The sequence below is a fragment of the Wyeomyia smithii genome, chromosome 3 (assembly GCF_029784165.1).
Source record: "Wyeomyia smithii strain HCP4-BCI-WySm-NY-G18 chromosome 3, ASM2978416v1, whole genome shotgun sequence".
NCBI lineage: Eukaryota > Metazoa > Arthropoda > Insecta > Diptera > Culicidae > Wyeomyia > Wyeomyia smithii.
The window spans coordinates 166,894,118-166,915,930 of NC_073696.1; the positions used below are offsets into that span (position 1 = coordinate 166,894,118).

The following is a 21,813-nucleotide window of genomic DNA, read 5'->3' on the forward strand; positions in this document are numbered from 1 at the left end:
GAAAATGGACGATACTTAGATTTTTATTCAGAAAGTCCGTTTGCACACAAGTGCAACACAGCGATCGCGTTAGTTGATCGAGCAATAAAGCTCACAGATGCAAATCAAAGACCGTGCACAATAACAGCAGCGAGGGAAATTCTTCTGTGCAATCGGTACCCGGAATGGTTTATACGAAAAATAATTAAAAAAAGAACACATAAGCACTACAACTCCCTTCAGACAGACAAAAACAGCAATCAAGAAAAAAGATTTATCTCCGCTCCTTACATTCCAGGGCTAAGCGAAAAATTGTCAAAAATTTTAAATAAGCAGGGAATAACATTAGCGCATAAACCGGGTGGCAAGATAAAAGACACGGTATTTAGCCGCCTTAAGGACCCGATTCCAAAAATGAAAACAAAAAATGTCGTATATGAGGTTCCGTGTGGCACAGATGATGGCAAGGTTTATGTTGGACAAACAGGGCGTATGTTGGAAACAAGAATAAATGAACACAAAAATGACATACGGAAAAAAGAAGCAAAAACAGGATTAGTACAGCATCACCTGGATCATGGTCACAATTTTGATTTTGACAACACGAAAATTTTGGAACGCATCGAGAATCAGGAGAGCAGAACCATTGCGGAGGCGTTTCACATACGGCGGGTGGGTGACGAGAGAACGGTTAATATGCAACGCGAATGTGGGGGGATGGACTCAGCCTACAATGGTTTAGTGAGTAAGATCCGAGCAATATCTCATACCGTAACAGAAAATTAAAAGTTACCAACACAGGGAAGGTATATGAGTAATAAATAAAAAAAAAAAAAAAAAATAATAATAATAATAAAAAAGGTCAGTAAGCAAACCACACTGGTGGGAGAAGAATGTTGTTTTGTCATGTAAGTTGAAAATAAAAATTTGTGTAGTACGTGTTGTGTAACTAATGGAGAAATAAAATTTTAGATCTGACGATGGCTGAATAACAGTACGCCGAAACGTCATGTTAAAGCAAACATAGTGTGTATATTTCACCGAGAAAGATCAACCATCCAAAGGGAATAAAATTATACGGTGACTAAAACCTCAAACAACAAATTTGATTTATTTTCACATTTGATAAACACATACAATTGTGATGCGTTCGCGCTTTGTGAAACTTTTCTCAATTCAAATGACCAACTTAATTTCCACGATTTTAACATCATTCGTCGAGATCGAGACTCACACGGTGGAGGGGTACTTTTAGGGATCAAAAAGTGCTATTCTTTTTTCAGAATTGACCTCCCCTCGATCTCGAATATTGAAGTTGTTGCCATTCAAACGAATATGAATGGAAAAGACCTTTGCCTTGTTTCGTTATATATTCCCCCATCCGCGCGGATTGAACAGAAGCAACTCCTTGATATAGCAGAATTGCTTCCCGCACCTTTTTTGATTTTGGGAGATTTTAACTCTCACTGTTCGCTATGGGGGTCGCTGTACGACGACAACCGATCTTCTTTAATCTGTAACTTGATCGACGACTTCAATATGACAGTTTTGAATACTGGGGAAGCGACACGCGTACCTAATCCTCCGGCACGTGAAAGCGTGCTTGACCTATCCCTCTGCTCGACATCACTAGCGTTAGATTGCCAGTGGAAAGTAATCAACGATCCCCACGGTAGTGATCATCTTCCAATCGTTATATCAATTGCTAATGGTTCAACTCCCCCGAACCCAATCAATATTTCCTACGACCTTACACGTAATATTGATTGGAAGCGTTATGAGTCTATTATAGCGGAATCTATCGAGACTCACGAGGAACTTCCTCCGGAGGAAGAATACGCGTTCTTAGCTGGCTTGATAATCGACGCCGCGACGCAAGCTCAGACGAAACCGATACCCGGGGTAACGATTAGACAACGCCCTCCCAACAAATGGTGGGACAAAGAGTGCTCTGAGCTGTACGCGCGAAGGTCCGCGGCGTATAAGGACTACCGGGAGTACGGCACTGTCAACCTACTACGAAAGTACGAGGCACTGGGCAGGCAGATGAAGAGCTTAGTAAAGGCGAAAAAACGCGGGTACTGGCGGCGGTTCGTAAACGCGTTGTCGAGGGAAACAGCGATGAGCACTCTTTGGGATACCGCCAGGCGCATGCGGAACCGTGACGTTTCGAATGAGAGTGAGGAGTATTCAGATCGCTGGATACTCGATTTTGCCAAAAAGGTCTGTCCGGACTCTGTACCGGAACAGAAAACCTTTCGCGACGCGTTTATAGTAACTACGGAAGAGCCTCCATTTTCGATGTTGGAATTTTCAATGGCTCTCCTGTCGTGCAACAATAAGGCTCCAGGGTTAGATAGAATAAAATTCAACCTGTTGAAGAATCTACCCGACTCTGCAAAAAGACGCTTGTTGGACTTGTTCAACAAGTTTCTTGAGCTAAATATTGTTCCGCATGACTGGAGGGAGGTAAAAGTCATTGCTATTCGGAAACCCGGGAAACCTGCCTCTGATCACAATTCATATAGGCCGATTGCAATGCTCTCTTGCCTCCGGAAATTAATGGAGAAAATGATCCTCTTACGGTTAGACAAATGGGTCGAAACAAACGGTTTACTTTCAGATACTCAATTTGGCTTTCGCCGGGGCAAAGGGACGAACGATTGCCTAGCGTTGCTTTCTACTGAAATTCAACTCGCATTTGCTCGAAAAGAGCAAATGGCTTCTGCGTTCTTGGATATTAAGGGGGCTTTTGACTCTGTCTCTGTAGAAGTTTTAAGCGCGAAACTTCATTCGCAGGGACTTTCACTAAATTTGAATAACTTTTTGCTCAATCTGTTGTCAGAAAAGCATATGTATTTCTCACATGGCGATTCGACAACTTCCCGAATTAGTTACATGGGCCTTCCCCAGGGCTCATGTTTAAGTCCTCTCTTATATAATATTTACGTCAATGACATCGATGAATGTCTTGCAAATTCATGCACGCTAAGGCAACTTGCAGACGATAGCGTTGTATCCATTACTGGTAGCGAGGCTAGCGATCTGCAAGGACCATTGCAAGATACCTTAGACAATTTGTCTGAATGGGCTCTTAAGCTGGGTATCGAATTCTCTCCGGAGAAAACTGAGTTGGTCGTTTTTTCTAGGAAGCATAACCCAGCTCAGCTGCAGCTCCTACTAACGGGTAAAACGATCTCTCAGGTTTTAGTCGCTAAATATCTCGGGGTCTGGTTCGACTCTAAATGCACCTGGGCTTGTCATATTAGGTATCTGACACGAAAATGCCAACAGAGGATTAATTTTCTTCGTACGATTACCGGAACCTGGTGGGGAGCCCACCCAGGAGACCTTCTAAGGCTTTACCAAACAACGATATTGTCAGTTCTTGAGTACGGCTGTTTCTGCTTCCGCTCCGCCGCGAACACGCACATTATAAAATTAGAGAGAATACAATATCGTTGTTTGCGTATTGCCTTGGGTTGCATGCAGTCGACCCATACGATGAGTCTTGAAGTGTTAGCGGGTATTCTTCCGTTGAAACATCGTTTTTGGAATCTCTCTTACCGGTTGCTAATTCGATGCACAGTTAGGAACCCATTAGTAATTGAAAATTTCGAGAGGTTGGTCGACCTTCAATTTCAATCCAGATTTATGACTTTATATTTTGACTATATGGCTCAAGATATTAATCCTTCTTCATACGATTCCTCCAATGTCGCACTTTTAGATACTTCTAATAATGCTATATTTTTCGACACCACCATGAAACAAGACATTTCTGGTATCCCGGATCAATTGCGACCCCAAGAGATCCCTAAGATTTTTTCGAATAAGTTCAAACATGTTAGTTATGATAAAAGGTTTTACACTGACGGATCTAATCTAGATGAGTCCACTGGCTTCGGTGTTTTCCACGAAAATTTTACCGCCTCCTACAAACTCGATGCTCCTGCTTCCGTGTACGTCGCAGAACTTGCTGCTATTCAGTACTCTCTTGGAATCATCGAAACCCTGCCCATAGACCACTACTTCATCTTCACAGACAGTCTCAGTGCCATTGAGGCTCTGCGATCGATGAAGCCTGTGAAGCACACCCCGTATTTCCTGGGGAAAATACGGTGGTTTTTAAGTGCTTTAACAGATAAAAATTACCGGGTTACCTTAGCGTGGGTCCCTTCTCATTGCTCGATTCCGGGTAACGAAAAGGCTGACTCTTTAGCTAAGGTGGGTGCTATTGATGGCGATATTTATGAAAGACCAATTGCTTATGATGAATTTTATAGCATTTTGCGTCAGAGAACACTCAACAGTTGGCAATCATCATGGAACTCAGATGAACTGGGACGGTGGCTACATTCCATTTTTCCTAAGGTATCGACGAAAGCATGGTTCAAGGGGTTGGATGTAGGTCGGGACTTCATTCGCGTGATGTCTAGACTTATGTCCAATCACTACACGTTAAACACGCATCTCTTTCGTATAGGGCTTGTAGACAGTAATCACTGCGTTTGTGGCGATGGCTACCATGACATCGAGCATGTTGTTTGGTCGTGTACCGAATACTGTGGTGTTAGGTCCGAGCTTATAGATTCCCTTCGGGCCCGAGGAAAACAACCGAACGTACCCGTTAGAGACATTCTGGGAAGCGGTGATCTCCAGTACATGACACAGTTATACTGCTTTCTGAAAAACGCTGACATTAAAATTTAAAATTTTCTTTGTCTATTTGTCAGATTAAGGATACAAATATGCTATGCTGAAGACACGGAAACGAAGAGCCCGCAACTATGCTTACACAAATATTTTGAACCCACAACAAACAGGAATACAATTGCTCTACCAGTTGAAAAACAAAGTTCCAAAATAGTTTTAAGTCAAAATTGTATCTCCCCTCCTCTCACCTTAAATCCCCACTAGCTCGTAGTCGGCCGCGAGAATAAAGAAAAGGCCTCCCTCTTTTCCCTGCTAACGTAGAATTAAAACGAATTGTACTTGGCTCAGTAAAACAGAAAATGTATCGTGCCGTGTCAAATAAACTAATTTAAAACTTATATCTGGATTTCACATTTTTAAACATAACAGGCAAAGTAATAGTCCCATTGCAAAACAAATCAATAGGGTCTTATAGGGCAACTAGACCTTTTATTTGACACTGATTTTATGAAAATCGGTCCAGTCGTCTCTGAGAAACATGAGTGAGATATAACAGCCTTCAGAACACGTTTCTTTTTCTAACTTTTGAACCACAGGTTCAATCTTTATACAATTCAAAACTTAAGGGTATTTCAGGTAGCCCGTTCAGTTCGTTTAGCCCGTTCGTTTCCAATTTTGTTCAAATCGGTTGTGTAGTTTTCGAGATAATGATGTTTCATGATTTTTACATTTTGATACATAACCTCTAAACTAAAAATCCGATTACAATAAAATTAAATAGGGTCTTATGGGACAACAAGACCTTTCATTTGTTATTAATTTAATGAAAATCGGTCCAGCCATCTCTGAGAAAAGTGGGTGAGAATAAAAATCTGCACATACACACACACATACAGAAAATGCTCAATTCGTCGAGCTGAGTCGAGTGATATATGCCATTCGGCCTCTTTGGAGCACTTTTATACTTTCGGTTTTGCAAGTGATTGCTATACCTTTCTAGGAGAAAGGTAAAAATATTGCAGGTGGTTGTATGCGATGACTACCGTCAAGCTTTCCAACATTATACCATTGTCGATCTCGTTCTGGCGACCAATTCTTGTGTGTTCCCCGAAACTGCGAGCCCTCGGTTGCCTCATGTGCCGAAGTTAAAAACCCCCGGCTCGCGTGTTCACGAATGGCTCTCCAGTGTTTTGTCTTTAGCTAGCGACGGAGGGTAATACGAAATAGATATATTGTTAATTTCGCATATTTTTCTTTATATAAATTATCAAACAAATGTTTAATATACGGGAAATTACATGATGGGGAATAATCGCAAAATGCTGTTCCAAACGATTCATTAATTCTATACTTTATTCTACACTGGTTACATATTTTAAAATAAACATTCAATTCTCTCTGGCATTTTCGTTATACTGCGAGTCTTCGATAAGTTTGGATGTTAATGTAGCTTCAACGTCGACAATTGGGGTCATGATACATCTAAACAGTGACTTGAATAAGTGAGCATCCATATTTCTAGCCAGGTAGTAAAGAAACAGCCAATCGGAAAATTTATATTGTCGTGTCAAAATACCGATATCGCTTTTAGAAAGATTTCCAGGGCAAGCAAACGAAAACACTATTTCGTTGAATCGCGTTGACCTGCAATAAAACAGTACAATTAACCCAGCCTTAAACTGTGTACCATGGAATGGGGTGAAATTGATCAGTGGGGTGAAATTGATCACCTGAAAATTCGTGATAAAAAATTTTAATCAAAGATATTGCTCTTACAACACTACGCAATGTTAACGTGTCCTTAAACGCAACTTTTGCATGATTCACATGCCTGTCCAAGTTAACCCTTGCATGCCCGGTGTAATTTTTCATATTTTCGAAAAATTCTTTTAACTTAGTCAAAACTCGATCAAATTTGATCAAACAAGTTTCCAAATAACAAAAAAAGTATTGCATTTACTTAAACTTAGTTGAGGGTTAATTACGCTGAGTTTGGAGAAGTGAGTAAAGTTTGATAAAATCTCAAAAAATGTAATTTTTAACAATGATCATTCCATCCCATTAAAGAAACATTGATGAATTCGCAGACAAAACAACAAAGATTTCAATTTCATAGCTAGTTTTTGAGCTTTTGCAACAAACCGAATTGAAATCGGTCTAACGACGATCAAATAAGAGCAAATTTAGCGACTAGCAGCTCGTGAACCAAAATAAACAAATTTTAACCTGAAATATCGTTATTTTCGTTTCCAAACTAGCTGTAAATGATATTTTTCAGTACAGAAATCATTATTTATCTTTAGCATATCGAAAAATAAAGCACAATGCCACAGTGCGTCTTGAGCTGCCCGACAGATCAGACGTATTTCCGGTTGCTTGTGGACTGGTCTATGACTGCCTATAGCTTCAAAGTTTGTGTTTTGTCAGTGTGTCTTTTAAAGATTACCTGGAAGTTAACTTACATCACTCTTTCTCAAGACTACCTATTTCTTTCTTTCTCAATACTTGCAATTTGATATTATTTTTGAACTTTTTTCGTATCACCTGAAATGGCAGGACGAAAAAAGAAACCACGCATCGCTACGGGGAGGAAAAGAGAGGCATCTCTTTCTGAAACTAGCTTATGCAGTGAAAATTTATATGATATTCTGCCTGAGCAAGAAGCCGGCGAAATTGAAATGTTCGAAAATAAAACTATTCATAGTGAAATTTCTGTAAAAGAGGAGAAAGTTCCACCTATTGTGGTATTTATTGCTTCTGAATTTAATATTTTTAAAAGAGAACTTTCTACGTTTCTCTCCGACGTCAAAGTTACTTATCAAATTGGCCGAAGAAGCGAATGCCGTTTACTGGCCCAAACATTGAAAGATTGGAATCGTCTTATTCAGTATTTAACTGAAAAGATGTATAAATTTTTTACATATGATACGACGAGCGCCAAGCCGTTCAAGGTCGTATTGAAAGGTCTCACCAACGATCATACCGTTGATGAGATCAAAATTACTTTGACAGAATAACTTGGTACAGCCCCTACCCAAGTAATTCTGATGAAACAAAAATCACGAGGCGAAAACAGTCAGCGAACTGGAATTTCCCTTGTAAACTATTTAATTCATTCTAACCGTAGTGAGGTTAATAACTTAAAATTTTTTGAAAAAGCACATGCTTTATTTAACGTGCGTGTAAAATGGGAATTATATCGAAAGTTTGGCGGAGGTGAAAAGCATATCACCCAATGCCGTGTTTGCCAACGTTATGGCCATGGTTCAAAGTTTTGTAACATGGACCAAAAATGCCTCATTTGTGGAGACTTTTCTCACGAAAAGGACACATGTCCTGTGAAAGAGAGTAAAAATTTTCGCTGTGCGAATTGTAACGGCAACTATATGTCGAATTTCGCCATGTTGCAGGCAAAATAAATGTTTGAAGCCATTCAAATAGGCACAAATTTTACTATTAAAATTGTTTCTAATTCAAAATTTAGCAATGATTTTAAATAAAACAATTAAAATATTAAATTGGAATGCTCGCTCATTGAAGGCCAATGAGAATGAGCTTTTTAATTTTTTAACAGTAAATAATGTGGATATTGCAATTATTACTGAAACATTTTTGAAACCTAACATAAAATTAAAATATGATCCCAATTACGTGGTTCATAGATATGATAGGATTCAGGGTTCCGGCGGTGGAGTTGCAATTGTTATTCATTGCCGAATTAAACATCGTGCTCTTCCCCATCTTGAGACGAAAGTTATTGAAACTTTGGGAATTGAAGTTCAAACTGAACTTGGGATTTTATTTATTGCTGCAGCATATTTACCATTTCAATGCACGCGCGAGTACAAAAATTATTTTAAAGGTGATTTAGAAAAACTCACCAGAAATCGTTCAAAATTTTTCATAATCGGCGATTTTAACGCTAAACATCGATCATGGAATAATTCTCAAAGTAACTCCAATGGCAAAATTTTATTCAATGATTGTTCTTCAGGATACTATTCTATTTTATCTCCGAATAGTCCTACATGCTTTTCTTCTGTAAGAAACCCTTCAGCAATTGATTTGGTGCTAACAGATCAAAGTCATGTATGTAGTGATTTGATCACACATGCTGACTTTAATTCTGACCATCTTCCAATAACTTTTTCTTTATCACATGAATCAGTTTTAAACGCTATGAGCTCTGTTTTTAATTATAACAAGGCTAATTGGGAAAGATACAAAACTCATATTGAGAGAAATTTCAATAATGAGCTTGATTTGCAAAACGAAGTGAATATTGATTCCGCTTTGGAAGCATTAAAATGTGCAATTGTTGATGCCAGGAATTATTCTGTTCCAAAGGCTCAAGTGAAATTTGATTCACCGATAATTGACGAAAATCTTCAACTTCTAATTCGTTTGAAAAATGTCCGCAGACGTCAATATCAACGTACTCGTGACCCTGTTTTTAAAACTATTTATAAAGATTTACAGAAAGAGATTAAACATAGATTTACTCTTCTGAGAAATCAAAATTTTGAGACTAAAGTTGAAAAATTGAAACCATATTCAAAACCTTTTTGGAAGCTGTCGAAGATTCTTAAGAAACCTTCAAAGCCTATTCCAGTTTTAAAAGATGGTGAACGATTTCTTGTATCCAATGAACAAAAGGCTCAAAGACTTGCTCAGCAGTTTGAGAGTGTTCAGTCCAATTGAAAATGAAGTCACACGTCAATTTAATTTAATTTCTTCCCAGAATTTTTTACCTGCAAAAATAATTGAAACTAACTTGAATGAAGTAAAATCAATTATTAAAAATTTCAAAAATATGAAAGCACCTGGTGACAATGGAATCTTTCATATATTAATCAAACATCTCCCTGAAAGCACAATGGAATTTTTAGTGAAAATTTTCAATTGCTGCTTCAAAATTGCATATTTTCCCAAATTATGGAAAAATGCAAAAATTACTCCAATTCTAAAACCGGATGAAGTTTCAAGTTATCGACCAATCAGTTTGCTTTCTTCAATAGGTAAACTGTTTGAGAGAATTATTCTTAACAGAATGATGTCACACATTAACGAAAATTCAATTTTTGCAGATGAACAGTTTGGATTTCGCCATGGGCATTCCACTACTCATCAATTGCTCAGAGTTACTAATATGATACGAGCTAACAAATCTGAAGGTTATTCCACTGGAGCTGCTCTTTTAGACATAGAAAAAGCATTCGACAGTGTTTGGCATAAAGGTTTGATTGCGAAATTGCAAACTTTTAATTTTCCATTTTTCCTAATCAAAATTTCAAAAAATTATCTTACTGATCGAACTCTGCAGGTTGTCTATCAGAATTCAAAATCTGATAGATTCCCTGTCAGAGCAGGTGTGCCTCAAAGTTCAGTCTTGGGTCCAGTCCTGTACAATATATTCACTTCAGATCTTCCTGATCTGCCTCCAGGATGCACAAAGTCATTGTTCTGCGATGACACAAGCATTTCCGTAAAAGGAAAAAGTCTTCGTGTCATATGCAGTCGATTGCAGAAAAGTTTAGATATTTTTTCTTCCTACTTGCAAAAGTGGAAAATCTCTCCCAATGCTTCTAAAACTCAAATGATAATTTTTCCGCATTAGCCTAGGGCTTCTTTCCTCAAGCCAAACAATAATCACGTTGTCAAGATGAATGGGGTTATTTTACGTTGGTCTGACAAGGTTAAGTACTTGGGACTTATTTATGATAAAAAACTTATTTTCAGAGAGCACATTGAGAGTATACAAGCAAAGTGCATCAAATATACGAGATGTTTATATCCTCTCATTAACAGGAATTCTAAACTTTGTTTAAAGAACAAACTTTTGATTTACAAACAAATTTTTAGACCAGCAATGCTTTATGCTGTACCGATCTGGTCAAGTTGCTGTTCAACAAGGAAGAAAACGCTCCAAAGGATTCAGAATAAAATTCTAAAAATGATTTTGAAGCGTCCTCCTTGGTTTGGTACACTCGAATTACATAGACTTACTGGTGTTGAACCATTAGAAACTATGTCAAATAAAATTATTAACAATTTTCGACAAAAATCGTTGCAATCCTCAATTGCTACGATAAGCTCTCTTTATAGCCAATAAGTTAGCAATTAAGTTAGTTGTAAGTTTACTTCCCCTTTTCTGACAAGTAGGTTTAAATCCCTACGAATGATAAGTCCTAATTGCGAAAGCAAACAAATCCTAACAATTAAAATTACAAATTTCTAACAGTGTTGAGAAGTCACCATTTGTGATTGGACACACATACTCATTAAATACTAATAATACTTAAGCTACTAACAAATACTCCCCTTAAAAAAAAAGCACAATGCCAGAAAAATGTATGGATTTCAATGGTGATCAATTTCACCCCAATTCACCTCATAGTACCTTAATTATCGAATTTATTTCATGAAGTAGACGATAGAAATTTCACCAATCGCCATAGAGGTTTACTCGAGCACAAACAGTACTTGTTTTAAAATTATACTATTTCGGGAAAAATGTACATGAAGCTAGTTAACTGGAAATTGCTATAAAATTGATCAATTTCACCCCGTTCCATGGTACCTTTCGTTACTGTTCAATGGAGCTGAATATTGTAACGGCTATATATATATATATATATATATATATATATATATATATATATATATATATATATATATATATATATATATATATATATATATATATATATATATATATATATATATATATATATATATATATATATATGTATATATATATATATATATATATATATATATATATATATATATATATATATATATATATATATATATATATATATATATATATATATATATATATATATATATATATATATATATATATATATATATATATATTCAAATAATATGCAATCTTATTAATCCTACCTTCCGTGCAACCAATAAGTTTGAATTCTCCAGATAAGTGCGCAGATAGATACCAAAACAAGTATACCATACCAAAACCAGAGGAATGAGAAAATTTTTTCGTTAATTACATTTAAAGCCATTACACAGAGAGCATCATGTTTTTGAATTGTTCCTGAATGTCCATATTTGTGGAAATGACATTTTGTTACTTTCGGAAACACTGTATCTAGTACATCCATTGTTCCATCAAAATCTTCGTTGATGAAATCAATTCCCAGATGGTAGAAGCGGCCACTAAGAAACTTATTTGTATATCTCACCTGTATAAGAACATTAATCAAATTGAGGAACTCGCAAAATACAAGTTTAAACGCCCATAGGTGATTAATAATTCTGTGGCGTTCAAACGCGTTTCGCACTTGCAATATTTTTTTGTCTATTTCCGACTTAGAATGAAGTGTATATTTCGTATCGAATGTCACGCTGTTATTTTCTTTGTAGTAGTGTGATAGTTCCACCATTCTCAGACCATCTGCAAGTTTCCTGATTTTGCCTCCTAAAAATAAAATGATTTCAGATTTATAAATGTTATTTAATTTGTGATGTTTTCTTTCACAGAAACAGCATTTTTGACGTAGTACACACTCTGAAAATTTCACCGAATCTCGGCATTGTTTGTGCCGAGATTCGGACAGCCAGGTGCTCGGCAACCATCTCGGCTAAATCTTTTTTGCCGAGAATCTCGGGAAACCAATATTTGACAGATGTCATTTTATGCCGAGAATCGCGGCACGCATTTGACTGTGCGCTCGGCAAATCCAGCCGAGAGGCGGCAAACCAGTCTAACGACCTTTCGGTTATATAAGCTAAATGCTCGGCAAAATAAAGAGCCGTTTTTTCAGTGGAATCCTATCGAAGAGAATAATTTTACTTAGAATTCGGTAGTTTTCTTTCAAAAGATCAATTACGATGAGTTTTAATAAGTAATAAAATTTATTCATATTGAGTTCCGTATGTTTGTCTTTATCTTGATCGCATGTAGGGCATTGAGCAAAACATTTAGTCTAATACTACGTCTAACGCTTATCCTTAAAAACAAATATAATAATATTGCATTTACACTATTTCAAACCACACTTTTTCGACTTCCAGCCGCTTCCCACGAATCTGTACGACATTTTTTTGGCTCACAGATTGTAAACACCTGTAGTTCGCACAAATTTTAACCATACTTTAATCTTCTTCCAGCTTGCTCGCCCGTAACACGCACAAATTTGCACTAAGAAAAATGGCGACAACTCGTTCATGAGAATGACAGCTGTATTGCCGAAATACGGCAACAATTAAAATTCGTGCCGAGATCCCAGTAATGCTTTGCTGACCTCGGCATCATCTGTGTTTAACGATAAATTAAGCAAAAACAGTCGTCAAGCTTTGTTCATTTGGCGAAGTTCCGGCAAAACGATTTGACAACTTTCGCAACCGGTGTTTTTATGCTGAAATATCGGTTGAATCAAAAGTTGCTGAGTAAACTCGGATGTTATTTCAGCCGAGCTTTAGATCCAGTTTTATGTGTGTAAGGCGACATGCTGTGATAAATGCAACAAAAACTCCTGTTTCAAATGCATACAAACTTCCTAGTGCTGATCGGATTCAGCACAACAATGGTTTGAACGACCGTTTAAATGTTCCCCAATCTTGTAAGACAGTGATTGGCATATCTATTTGATACACACTTAGTTTCTTTTACCGAAGTCAGCACTCTTTTTAACGAGTTCTCAACAGCTGAGCCACCAGCAATCTGTTCAGCAATTTATTTGCTTGACGAGTGCTCGGTAATTTTTCATTCTCGCTGAAACGTCAAACATAGAAGATAGCTCAGTAAAAATTTATGAAGCGTTCATCAAAAATTGCTGCATGATTCGGTATTTACAAAGCTGACTATTCGTCACGAATTACCGAGCGTTCTGTAAATTTACAAAGCTGACGATTCGTCACAAATTACCGAGCATTCTGTAAACGTAAAGTTTTTTCATGGTTACGAGAGAAATATGAACCATTTTGAAAGTTGCTATTGCAACTGTTTAATAATTTTAGAAAGGAATTTCGGATTGTTTAGATCGATTATACTGGTGTTCCCAGCACATTCGAGTAAAAACTTGATACGTTTAATGTTATGATGAATACAGGCTTTTTGTTGCAGGCTTCTAGTAAACTGCTCTCCTGTGGAGGAAAAATTTCCATATGCTGACTGAATAGATCGTGTACCTCCACGTCGTTTTCTTGTAGATTTGAAAGTAAGATATCCCTTTTTTTGAAAATCACACGCGAAACACTTAAAAACTCAGCTTCGGAACTCTGAATATTTGAAAATGGCGAACATTCGATGTTTCGTTTTGACGGATGCAGAAAAATTGCCGAACAGTATAGTAAAAACCAACAAGAGTTCAGTTAAACAATTGAAGAGTTTTCAGCAACACCTAGGAAGATGCTGACAGATCGTCAAATATTTACTGAACTTTATGAAAGTGCAGAACATACTTTAGTTTACAGAAAAGGTCAGTAATGTTTTCTGCTGAACTCGTCAAGTGCCTTTTGCATAACGGTAATTCGGTAAAAACTTCAACCGTCATGAGTTATTTTTGAGAAAATTACAAAATAATCAGTATTTTTTCAAATTTACTGAACATGACCGTAATAAAAATTACTGAACAATTAAAACGAGAATAAGTGTGTAGTTAACTTGCAAAAAGATGAGTATAAGCATGGGCGCAACTACGAGGGGGCTAGGGGGGGCTGAAGCCCCCCCTAGAAAGTGTTTAGCCTCCCCTAGAGTTTACCAGAGAATGATTGTATTCAATATATCTACATTCCATATTACTTATCAGAGCATCAAAATCAACACAAATTGAGATGTCGTCATTCATTGGCTAAGAACTAGTTCTGCACCCAGAATCGATTCTCAACCCTTGCTCCACCGTAGATAGTCACCTTCTGTTCGCCGATAGGCACCTTCTGTTCGAAAACACCAAAAGGACTTCCGTAGAGGACTACCGGTTATATCAGGGTTTTGTAGTTTTTTGTATCGAAGTGGTCATGTCCGATCATCACCGTGATAGGTGCGTACGTTCCTAATGTCTGAGAAGAACGGGCCGTCGTTGAGAAGGTGGTCAATTTGTTTTGCTGCACGTTGGTCGAGGAAAGAAAGGGCTTTGGACTGCTAATCCGCTGGAAGCTGCGAAGTTGGTGCATAGCAGGCTGTGCGGGCCGATAACCGGCTTATATAAGTCTTTCCTTCCGTTCATGTCCCCAACGACGATCTTGATGTCTCTACGCGAGCAGCTATCGTGCCTTGCGGCCACAAATCCACCGTACCTTCTCTCCTTTCCGTCAAAGCTCCTGGGGCGCAACGATCCGGGATCCGGGTCGTTAAGCGATCTACTGTTACATGTACTGAGCTTCTAATCGTCGTCCTTATTTCGTCGGCTGGGTTTTGAATTCTTGATTCTCCGTAGTATGTTGATTTTAGTATGCTGCCTTACTAGGGCTGCGATGCCTAGTCTCGCGACGGAGCTGCCGCCATAGATGTAGCTGGCGAGACACCGCATTTCATAGTTCAACCGTCCGGTCCGGATCAGTCGCTGTTTGAGCCGCCCCTAGCCTGTCGGGTAGACGCGCAGACAAGCTGCTCTCTAAGGAGAACAACTACCCCTTCCTGTCAGCATACGACCAAGTTCCCACCGGTACACCGGTTTTTCCTTGGTTGCTCGTATCCCAGTCGGTACCACGTGGAGGTAGGAATAGGGCATTATGCCCTGATCCACACTGGGCTCTATTTTATTCAAACTAGTACGGGTGAACTGTTAAAAGACACTGCCCAGCCGTTTACCAAATCTGGCTCTCCTCAATAACGAATCAGTGTTGCTGAAAGAGCTTGGCGTTGACGGTGTGTTCAAGATATTCAGTACCTCTTCGGAGATTCTATCCCTAAGTGATTTTTTTCTGCTTTTACGATACTATTTTAAGCGTTATTAAATAAGCATATACAAACTCTTTTTTTCTCTTTTTTAAAATGACATACATGAAAACTAGCCCCCCCTAGAAATTTTCCTTAGTTGCGCCCATGAGTATAAGTTCAACGGGTCTTCTACGCAAGACAGAAAATCATAAGGTTAAAGGCAGAATCATAAAATGCAAATTCACAAAAGGTAGAAATATGAAATAGAGAATCACAGAAGGCAGGGTGTTCAAAAAAACCTAAATTAATCCACCTAGCGGTCAGACCCAGCCTTTCTCATACAAACTTATTATTTATGAAAATAGATTTACAAGAACGCTTCAATACAATAAATGTATATTCACCCTTGAGGTTCTAAAAACTTGATGTTGTGATAACCTAGAACTGTAACTCACGCGTTTAACTAAGAGAATGACGAGGTACGTTTGTTCGAGACCGAGCCGAACCATCAGAGACGATATATCACTAATACATGGAATATGGATGAACTTAATACTTACGTGAGCGTTCGGGTCCAGACTGTACTTACGAGTTCTGCTGTCTACCACATCCCCCTTTTTATAGAAAAAGAACATATTTTTATTTATTTATTTGATCAATTTAACGAGATAATTATGTGACTCGTTAATTTTAATTACTACATTTTCCATCAAGATAAATAACTCTTCAATGCGCAGAGCGGGTTGACTTACGTAATCTCTCAGAACGCCGAGGAGCGTCTTTAATGGGATCAACGGTTGGCATCCCAAAATCTTCGGTCTCGTCTGATGAGTCAACAGTCTTCTTGAGATGCGAATCATTTCTGTCATATGACTTGCCTGTTTCCAAAGATTCAACGCGAACTTTCGATCCTTTTCTCTCTGCAACCAGAAACTTTTCTTTAAGGAAGTTGGTCGAGAGCTTGTTTGTGGGATGTAAATTTCGCATAAGTACGACATCTCCAACCACGATGTCATAGGGTTTTGCTCGACGCTTAGTATCCTCTCTCTCCTTCCCTGAAGATTTTTGTGATCTATCTCTATCGGCGAAGTCAGCAGAAGGAACAGCGGTAGCCAGGTCGTCAAGTTCTGGAAATTTTGTGCGCAGTTTGCGGTTTTGTAGAAGTTCATTTGGCGCTTTGCCAGTGGTACTGTGAGGTGTGTTGTTATACATTTCCAAGTACTGGTCCATTTCCGCTCGCCAGGTACCATAAAGTGCGTTAGCTATTTTCAATCGCTTTAGTAAATAACGATTTTGTCGTTCTACCTCACCGTTCGCTTGAGGCCAGTACGGTGATGTATGGTTGAGAAAGATCCCTTTTGTACAACAGTAGTCCTCGAGGTCAGTTGCTACAAACTGCTTCGCGTTATCCAGAGTTATTGTACGCGGATTACCCCAGAGTCTGAAGATTTTGTCAAGCCTTTTGATCGTTTCTTTGGCGGTGATGGTGGTCATAATTTCCAATTCTACATGTCGGCTAAAATAGTCGATGACTACTAAAATGTATTCTCCTGAAGGTAACGGACCCAGGAAATCGATGGCGATATCCACCCACGCTTTAACCGGCAGAGTTCTGCGTTGCATCGGCTCTGGAGCATTAGGAATCTGTACCAATCGACAGCCTTCACATTTCTCGCAGAATTTTACCGCATCTTGGTCCATATTTGGCCACCAACATCGATCTCGCAATCGTCTTTTCATAGAAGATTGGCCAGGGTGTCCCTCATGAGCAAACATCAACATTCGTTCTTTCAAAACTATCGGGATAACCAATTTCAATCCCCGTATGACAATGCCATTTGCATAGGACAGTTCTGACCGAAAAGCTGAATATTGTTTCACATGGGTAGACGACCAATCCTCGGTCATGATAGAAAGTTTTACGGCCTGAAGTTCGGTATCATTATCTGTAGCTTCAGCTACCTCTGAAATGTCAATCGCGGCTGTTTCTTGGATTGACCGTATAGTACATTTGGTTCCTTGATCATAATCCGGCTGTTCGATTGCATTTGTCAATTCAGATAATGTAACTGCCATAACCCGTCTCATATACACCTCAGATTCGTTATCCCAAGACTGATCTGTGATATGGGAAGCCAATCGAGATAAAGTATCAGCAATATTCGAAGAACCCTTTCTGTAAACGACCCTGAACCTGAATGCTTGAAGCCTCAGCATCCACCTTTCAATTCTAGCCGTTGGGCGTGAATTCGCTGTGAACAAAACCTCTTAAGGTCGATGAAGTAAATTTTAAATCGTTCGACGCCCTAAACAATTCCTAGTGCCTCCTTCTCTATTGGCGGATATCGTTGTTCGGTTGGCGAGAAACTCCGCGACGCATAGCTGATGACCCGTGGTTGATTTTCCTTCAGTTGTGCTAAAACTGCACCGAGTCCTACTCCAGATGCATCTGTCACCAGGGTCGTTTGATCATTCGGATCATAATATCCCAAATGCTCCAGATTACTGATACGTTTCTTAAGCATCTCAAAACACTCATTATGTCGTGTTACCCACTGGAAGTTGCTGGTACTCTTCAAGAGCTCACGCAAAGGATGACTTACCGTTGACAAATTCGGGATAAAACGAGAAACATATGTGACCAGTCCGAGAAAACTTCGGAGTTCTTCTTTATTTCGTGGTGGTCGGCATCCAGAAAGCGATTTAATTTTATCGTCGGAAGGGAGCACACCAGTTTCCGAAAGCTTGTGTCCAAGAAATTGAATTTCTTGTTGTTTAAACTTGCACTTGTGAACATTGAGCGACAGACCGTGGCTTTTAAGCACATCTAGCGTTTTCTTCACCGCATCATCATGTTCCTGTTCTGTCAATCCCCAAATTACTATGTCATCAATGAAAACTACAGTATGAGAACACTCAGCTAATATGCTTTCCATGAGATTCTGAAAAAATTCTGGAGCGTAATTGACACCGAATAACAGTCAAGTGTACCGAAAGAGGCCCCAGTTGGTGATGAACGTAGTAATGTCTCGACTTTCTTCGGCTAATTCGACCTGATGGAACGCCTGTTTGATATCTAGTGTTGTGAAATACTTGGCTCCGCTGAACCGTGATAACAAATCATCGAAAACGGGCAGGGGATGGTTCAATCTTTGAATAGCCTGGTTTGCACGTCGCATATCGATACACAACCGCAGATCGCCGTTGTCTTTCAAAATTGGCACTAAAGGTGATACCCAGGATGTTGGTCTAGTTACGCGTTCAATAATGCCCATTTCCAATAGCTCATCAAGTTTTGCCTTCACCTGGCCAAGTATGGGAATAGGACACCGACGGAGTGGTTGAATGACAGGCGCAACGGATCGATCTATAGGTAAAACTAACTGGAAATCCTTAATTTTGGGAAACATCTTCGTTTCTTTAACATGATTGACGGTTTGTCCAAAAGTACTCGGCAATCCAACCCGCAAAAGTCCCAGATTGCGAGCAGTAACTTTACCAAGCAACGATTGTTGTCCACCCTTGATCACATAGAAAGTAGTTTCTGTTGACATTACTTCAGATCCATCCATAACATCAAGAACAGCATTGAATACTGTCAAAAGCTTCAATGGTACTCTACCATAGGCAAGGAATCGTTTTGAATCGTCAAATCTTTGAGCAGAGAACTTAGCTCCCCCTAACTTCAACAAATCCCACGTCGTGTCGTCAATCAAATTGTGCGTTGACCCCGAATCGATGAGCATTTCGACTTCAACTCCTCCTACACGGCACTTGATGAACTCGTCATCTTCATTAGCGATATTGTAAACTGAAAATTCTTCCTGTTTGACTCCGTCACTGTCTCGAGTTTCGATGTTTCGTACCGTTCTGGATCGTTTAAAATTTCTAGAGTCTCGATTGAACCGATACGGAGAGTGTCTTCGTTTGGTTGCAGTTCTCCCAGCATTTGCTTTGCACATGGTCTGGAAATGTCCGATATTGCGACATAGATGGCAAGGTTTATTCACCTTTCTCTATATGCCGGTTTTCCGGAGTCTTGGTAGTACGGAATCCTTTGCTTATTGATAAAAACACGATTGATTTCTTCTTTCTGAGTTGATACCGATTTCATCAAAGAAACCTGCTGCTAGATTGACTGATATGCATTGATGATCTTCGTCGCGGCGTTCAGTTTGAGGTTTTCCTTTTCAAGTAGTTTCCGTTTGAGCTCTTCAGATGAATTTTGGATAACCTTGTCCATAATCGCTATCTGTCGGCATTGTTGCTCAGTTTTACCAAAAAAAACATTTTTTCTGCTTTCTGTTGCACTCTCAACAGAAATTTCTCAATTGGCTCATCATCAGCCGGAGACATGGACCGAAACTGAAATCTTTCAAAGCTCTCATGTTGCTTGGGAGAAAAATGTTCTTCCAGCTCTGTTTTGCCTTCTCGTGCGGATTCGCATTTGGTTCATCGGCATCGACCTCATCAGCTCCGGGGATACCATAAAACACATCTTGAAGCTCTATACCTCCCATTGCAAGCATTTGAGTTTTGCGACTCCTTCCATCTTCTATGTTTGAGGCGGTCATAACGTTTTCAAACCACCGGATCCATCTAGTCCAAGCTTTCCTGACCTCAGACGACGGTAGGTGGGAAAATTTAAATTGAGGTAGGTTGTAGGACGCTGGGTTGAAAACTGACTGAACTTGCACAAATTCTTCCATGGGAGGATCCATTTTTCTGTTAAGAAAAAAAAAACATCCAATGTAACCACATTGAATTCATGAACGCAACTGAGAATACAATCGATGAACCATGCTCATGATGCCTCTTATTGAGAAAAACTTAGCCTCATCTTTCCTTCAAATGATTTCAATCACATATTAAAATTGTAATTATGGTTCAATAAGTGAATTTAATCACAAACATGCATCATATCTCTCTTCTTGCATCTACCAGTGAATTTAATCACAACCTCTTCCAGGCCACAGGTTATAAAGTGAATTTAATCACAATCATTCATTTTGTTTCATATAAACAAACATCTTGCATTCACCAATGAATTGAATCACGGCCCCTTGTTCAAAAAGCGCACGCAAATTGCATTTGATAACATCAACAAAAGCATACAACATTATCAATTCAATTACAACCGACTCTTTCTTTCGCTCTCTTTGAGTAAATATCACAGTGAATTGAATCACGCTCTCATAGCCTTCCTAGCCAACACACTTCCAATCTCGTTCCTATTGGAATTTCGAATGATCGCTTCATTGTCATCTGGTAACTGTCTTCCCCACTCTTCCCTCTTGATTCTTTCCTTTTCGTTGTATATTACGCATAGGGTAAAGACTGCTTCCGTGTACGAGACCTGTGTTAATTTTGTTTGCAAATACTTAAAATAGATAAGCTACATTCAAAATACATACATGATATTTATTGTTCAGGGGTAAAGCAATATCTGAGATCTACGCGAGAAAACTCATCAAGGCATGTCTTATTTCTTTAACCAAGTGCGAAGAAAATATATTGATACGGACTAAATATGATGCAGTGCCCTATATCTTTGTTCATTGTGCCATCAAGAATTGTCGTTTTTTCGCTGCTTCCAAATGTGAGCCCTAATCAGTATGTGTGAGATGGTGGTTCGTATATTGTTGCATGATCTTGGTTTGAATTGTAAATATGTATTGGTTGTTTGAGTTGAAAGAGAGTTCTAAACGAGTATTCACTAATATAAAGCGACTAATCTCAGTCTGATTCTATGTATGTATAAGCAACGGACGCCAATATGCAAGGCATTTTTCGTGAATAGGAAATGCCGAAGAAACAATGTTAGCAGTAATTCTTTTGCTAATAAAATTTTTCTCTCCGATACAAGAACTGTACATACCTTGAAAGCAGAAATAATCCACACTCATTCGAATGCACGGTATTCGCTCTTACCAGGAAGGAAAAATCAAAGACAGTACACATACTACGCATACGCAGTTCACTCACCCAAGCGGCCCTCACATAAAAGCCTTCATATTGGAAAACCCAACGTATCACGTTCCTCTTCGCACCAAGAATATCACCTAACCTTCAAACCTAAAAACAGCAACTCACACATTTTTTCTCACATATAACACATTGCATTCGATTTCCACGCTTCGGGCATTTGATCCAATTTGCACTAGATTTCGTTTCTTTGTATAAAAATGCATACGTCCGCCCAGAGCATGCTTTTTTCACTTTAACTTTCTTCTCAAAATGGCGGACCATCAAGCATGGTCCATGATTGGATTTTCACTTTTTCCTCGGCTGGCAATTATTTGAAGGCATTTATATAAATTAATTAC

At 38.8% G+C, this 21,813-nt stretch overlaps 1 protein-coding gene across 2 annotated transcripts in view; it reads right to left on the reverse strand.

Annotated features, from left to right (window-relative positions):
• Positions 1–5,867: 5,867 nt before the first annotated feature.
• The window catches only part of LOC129732036 (innexin inx7), a 75,637-nt gene continuing 59,691 nt past the window's right edge, over positions 5,868–21,813 (reverse strand). For both annotated transcript variants that reach the window (XM_055692495.1, XM_055692494.1), the window contains 2 exons: positions 11,548–12,085; positions 5,868–6,279 (listed from right to left, as the gene is read on the reverse strand). In XM_055692495.1, coding sequence (XP_055548470.1) covers positions 6,024–6,279; positions 11,548–12,085 — 794 coding nt within the window. In that variant the 3' untranslated portion in view covers positions 5,868–6,023. The remainder of the gene's footprint in view (positions 6,280–11,547; positions 12,086–21,813) is intronic.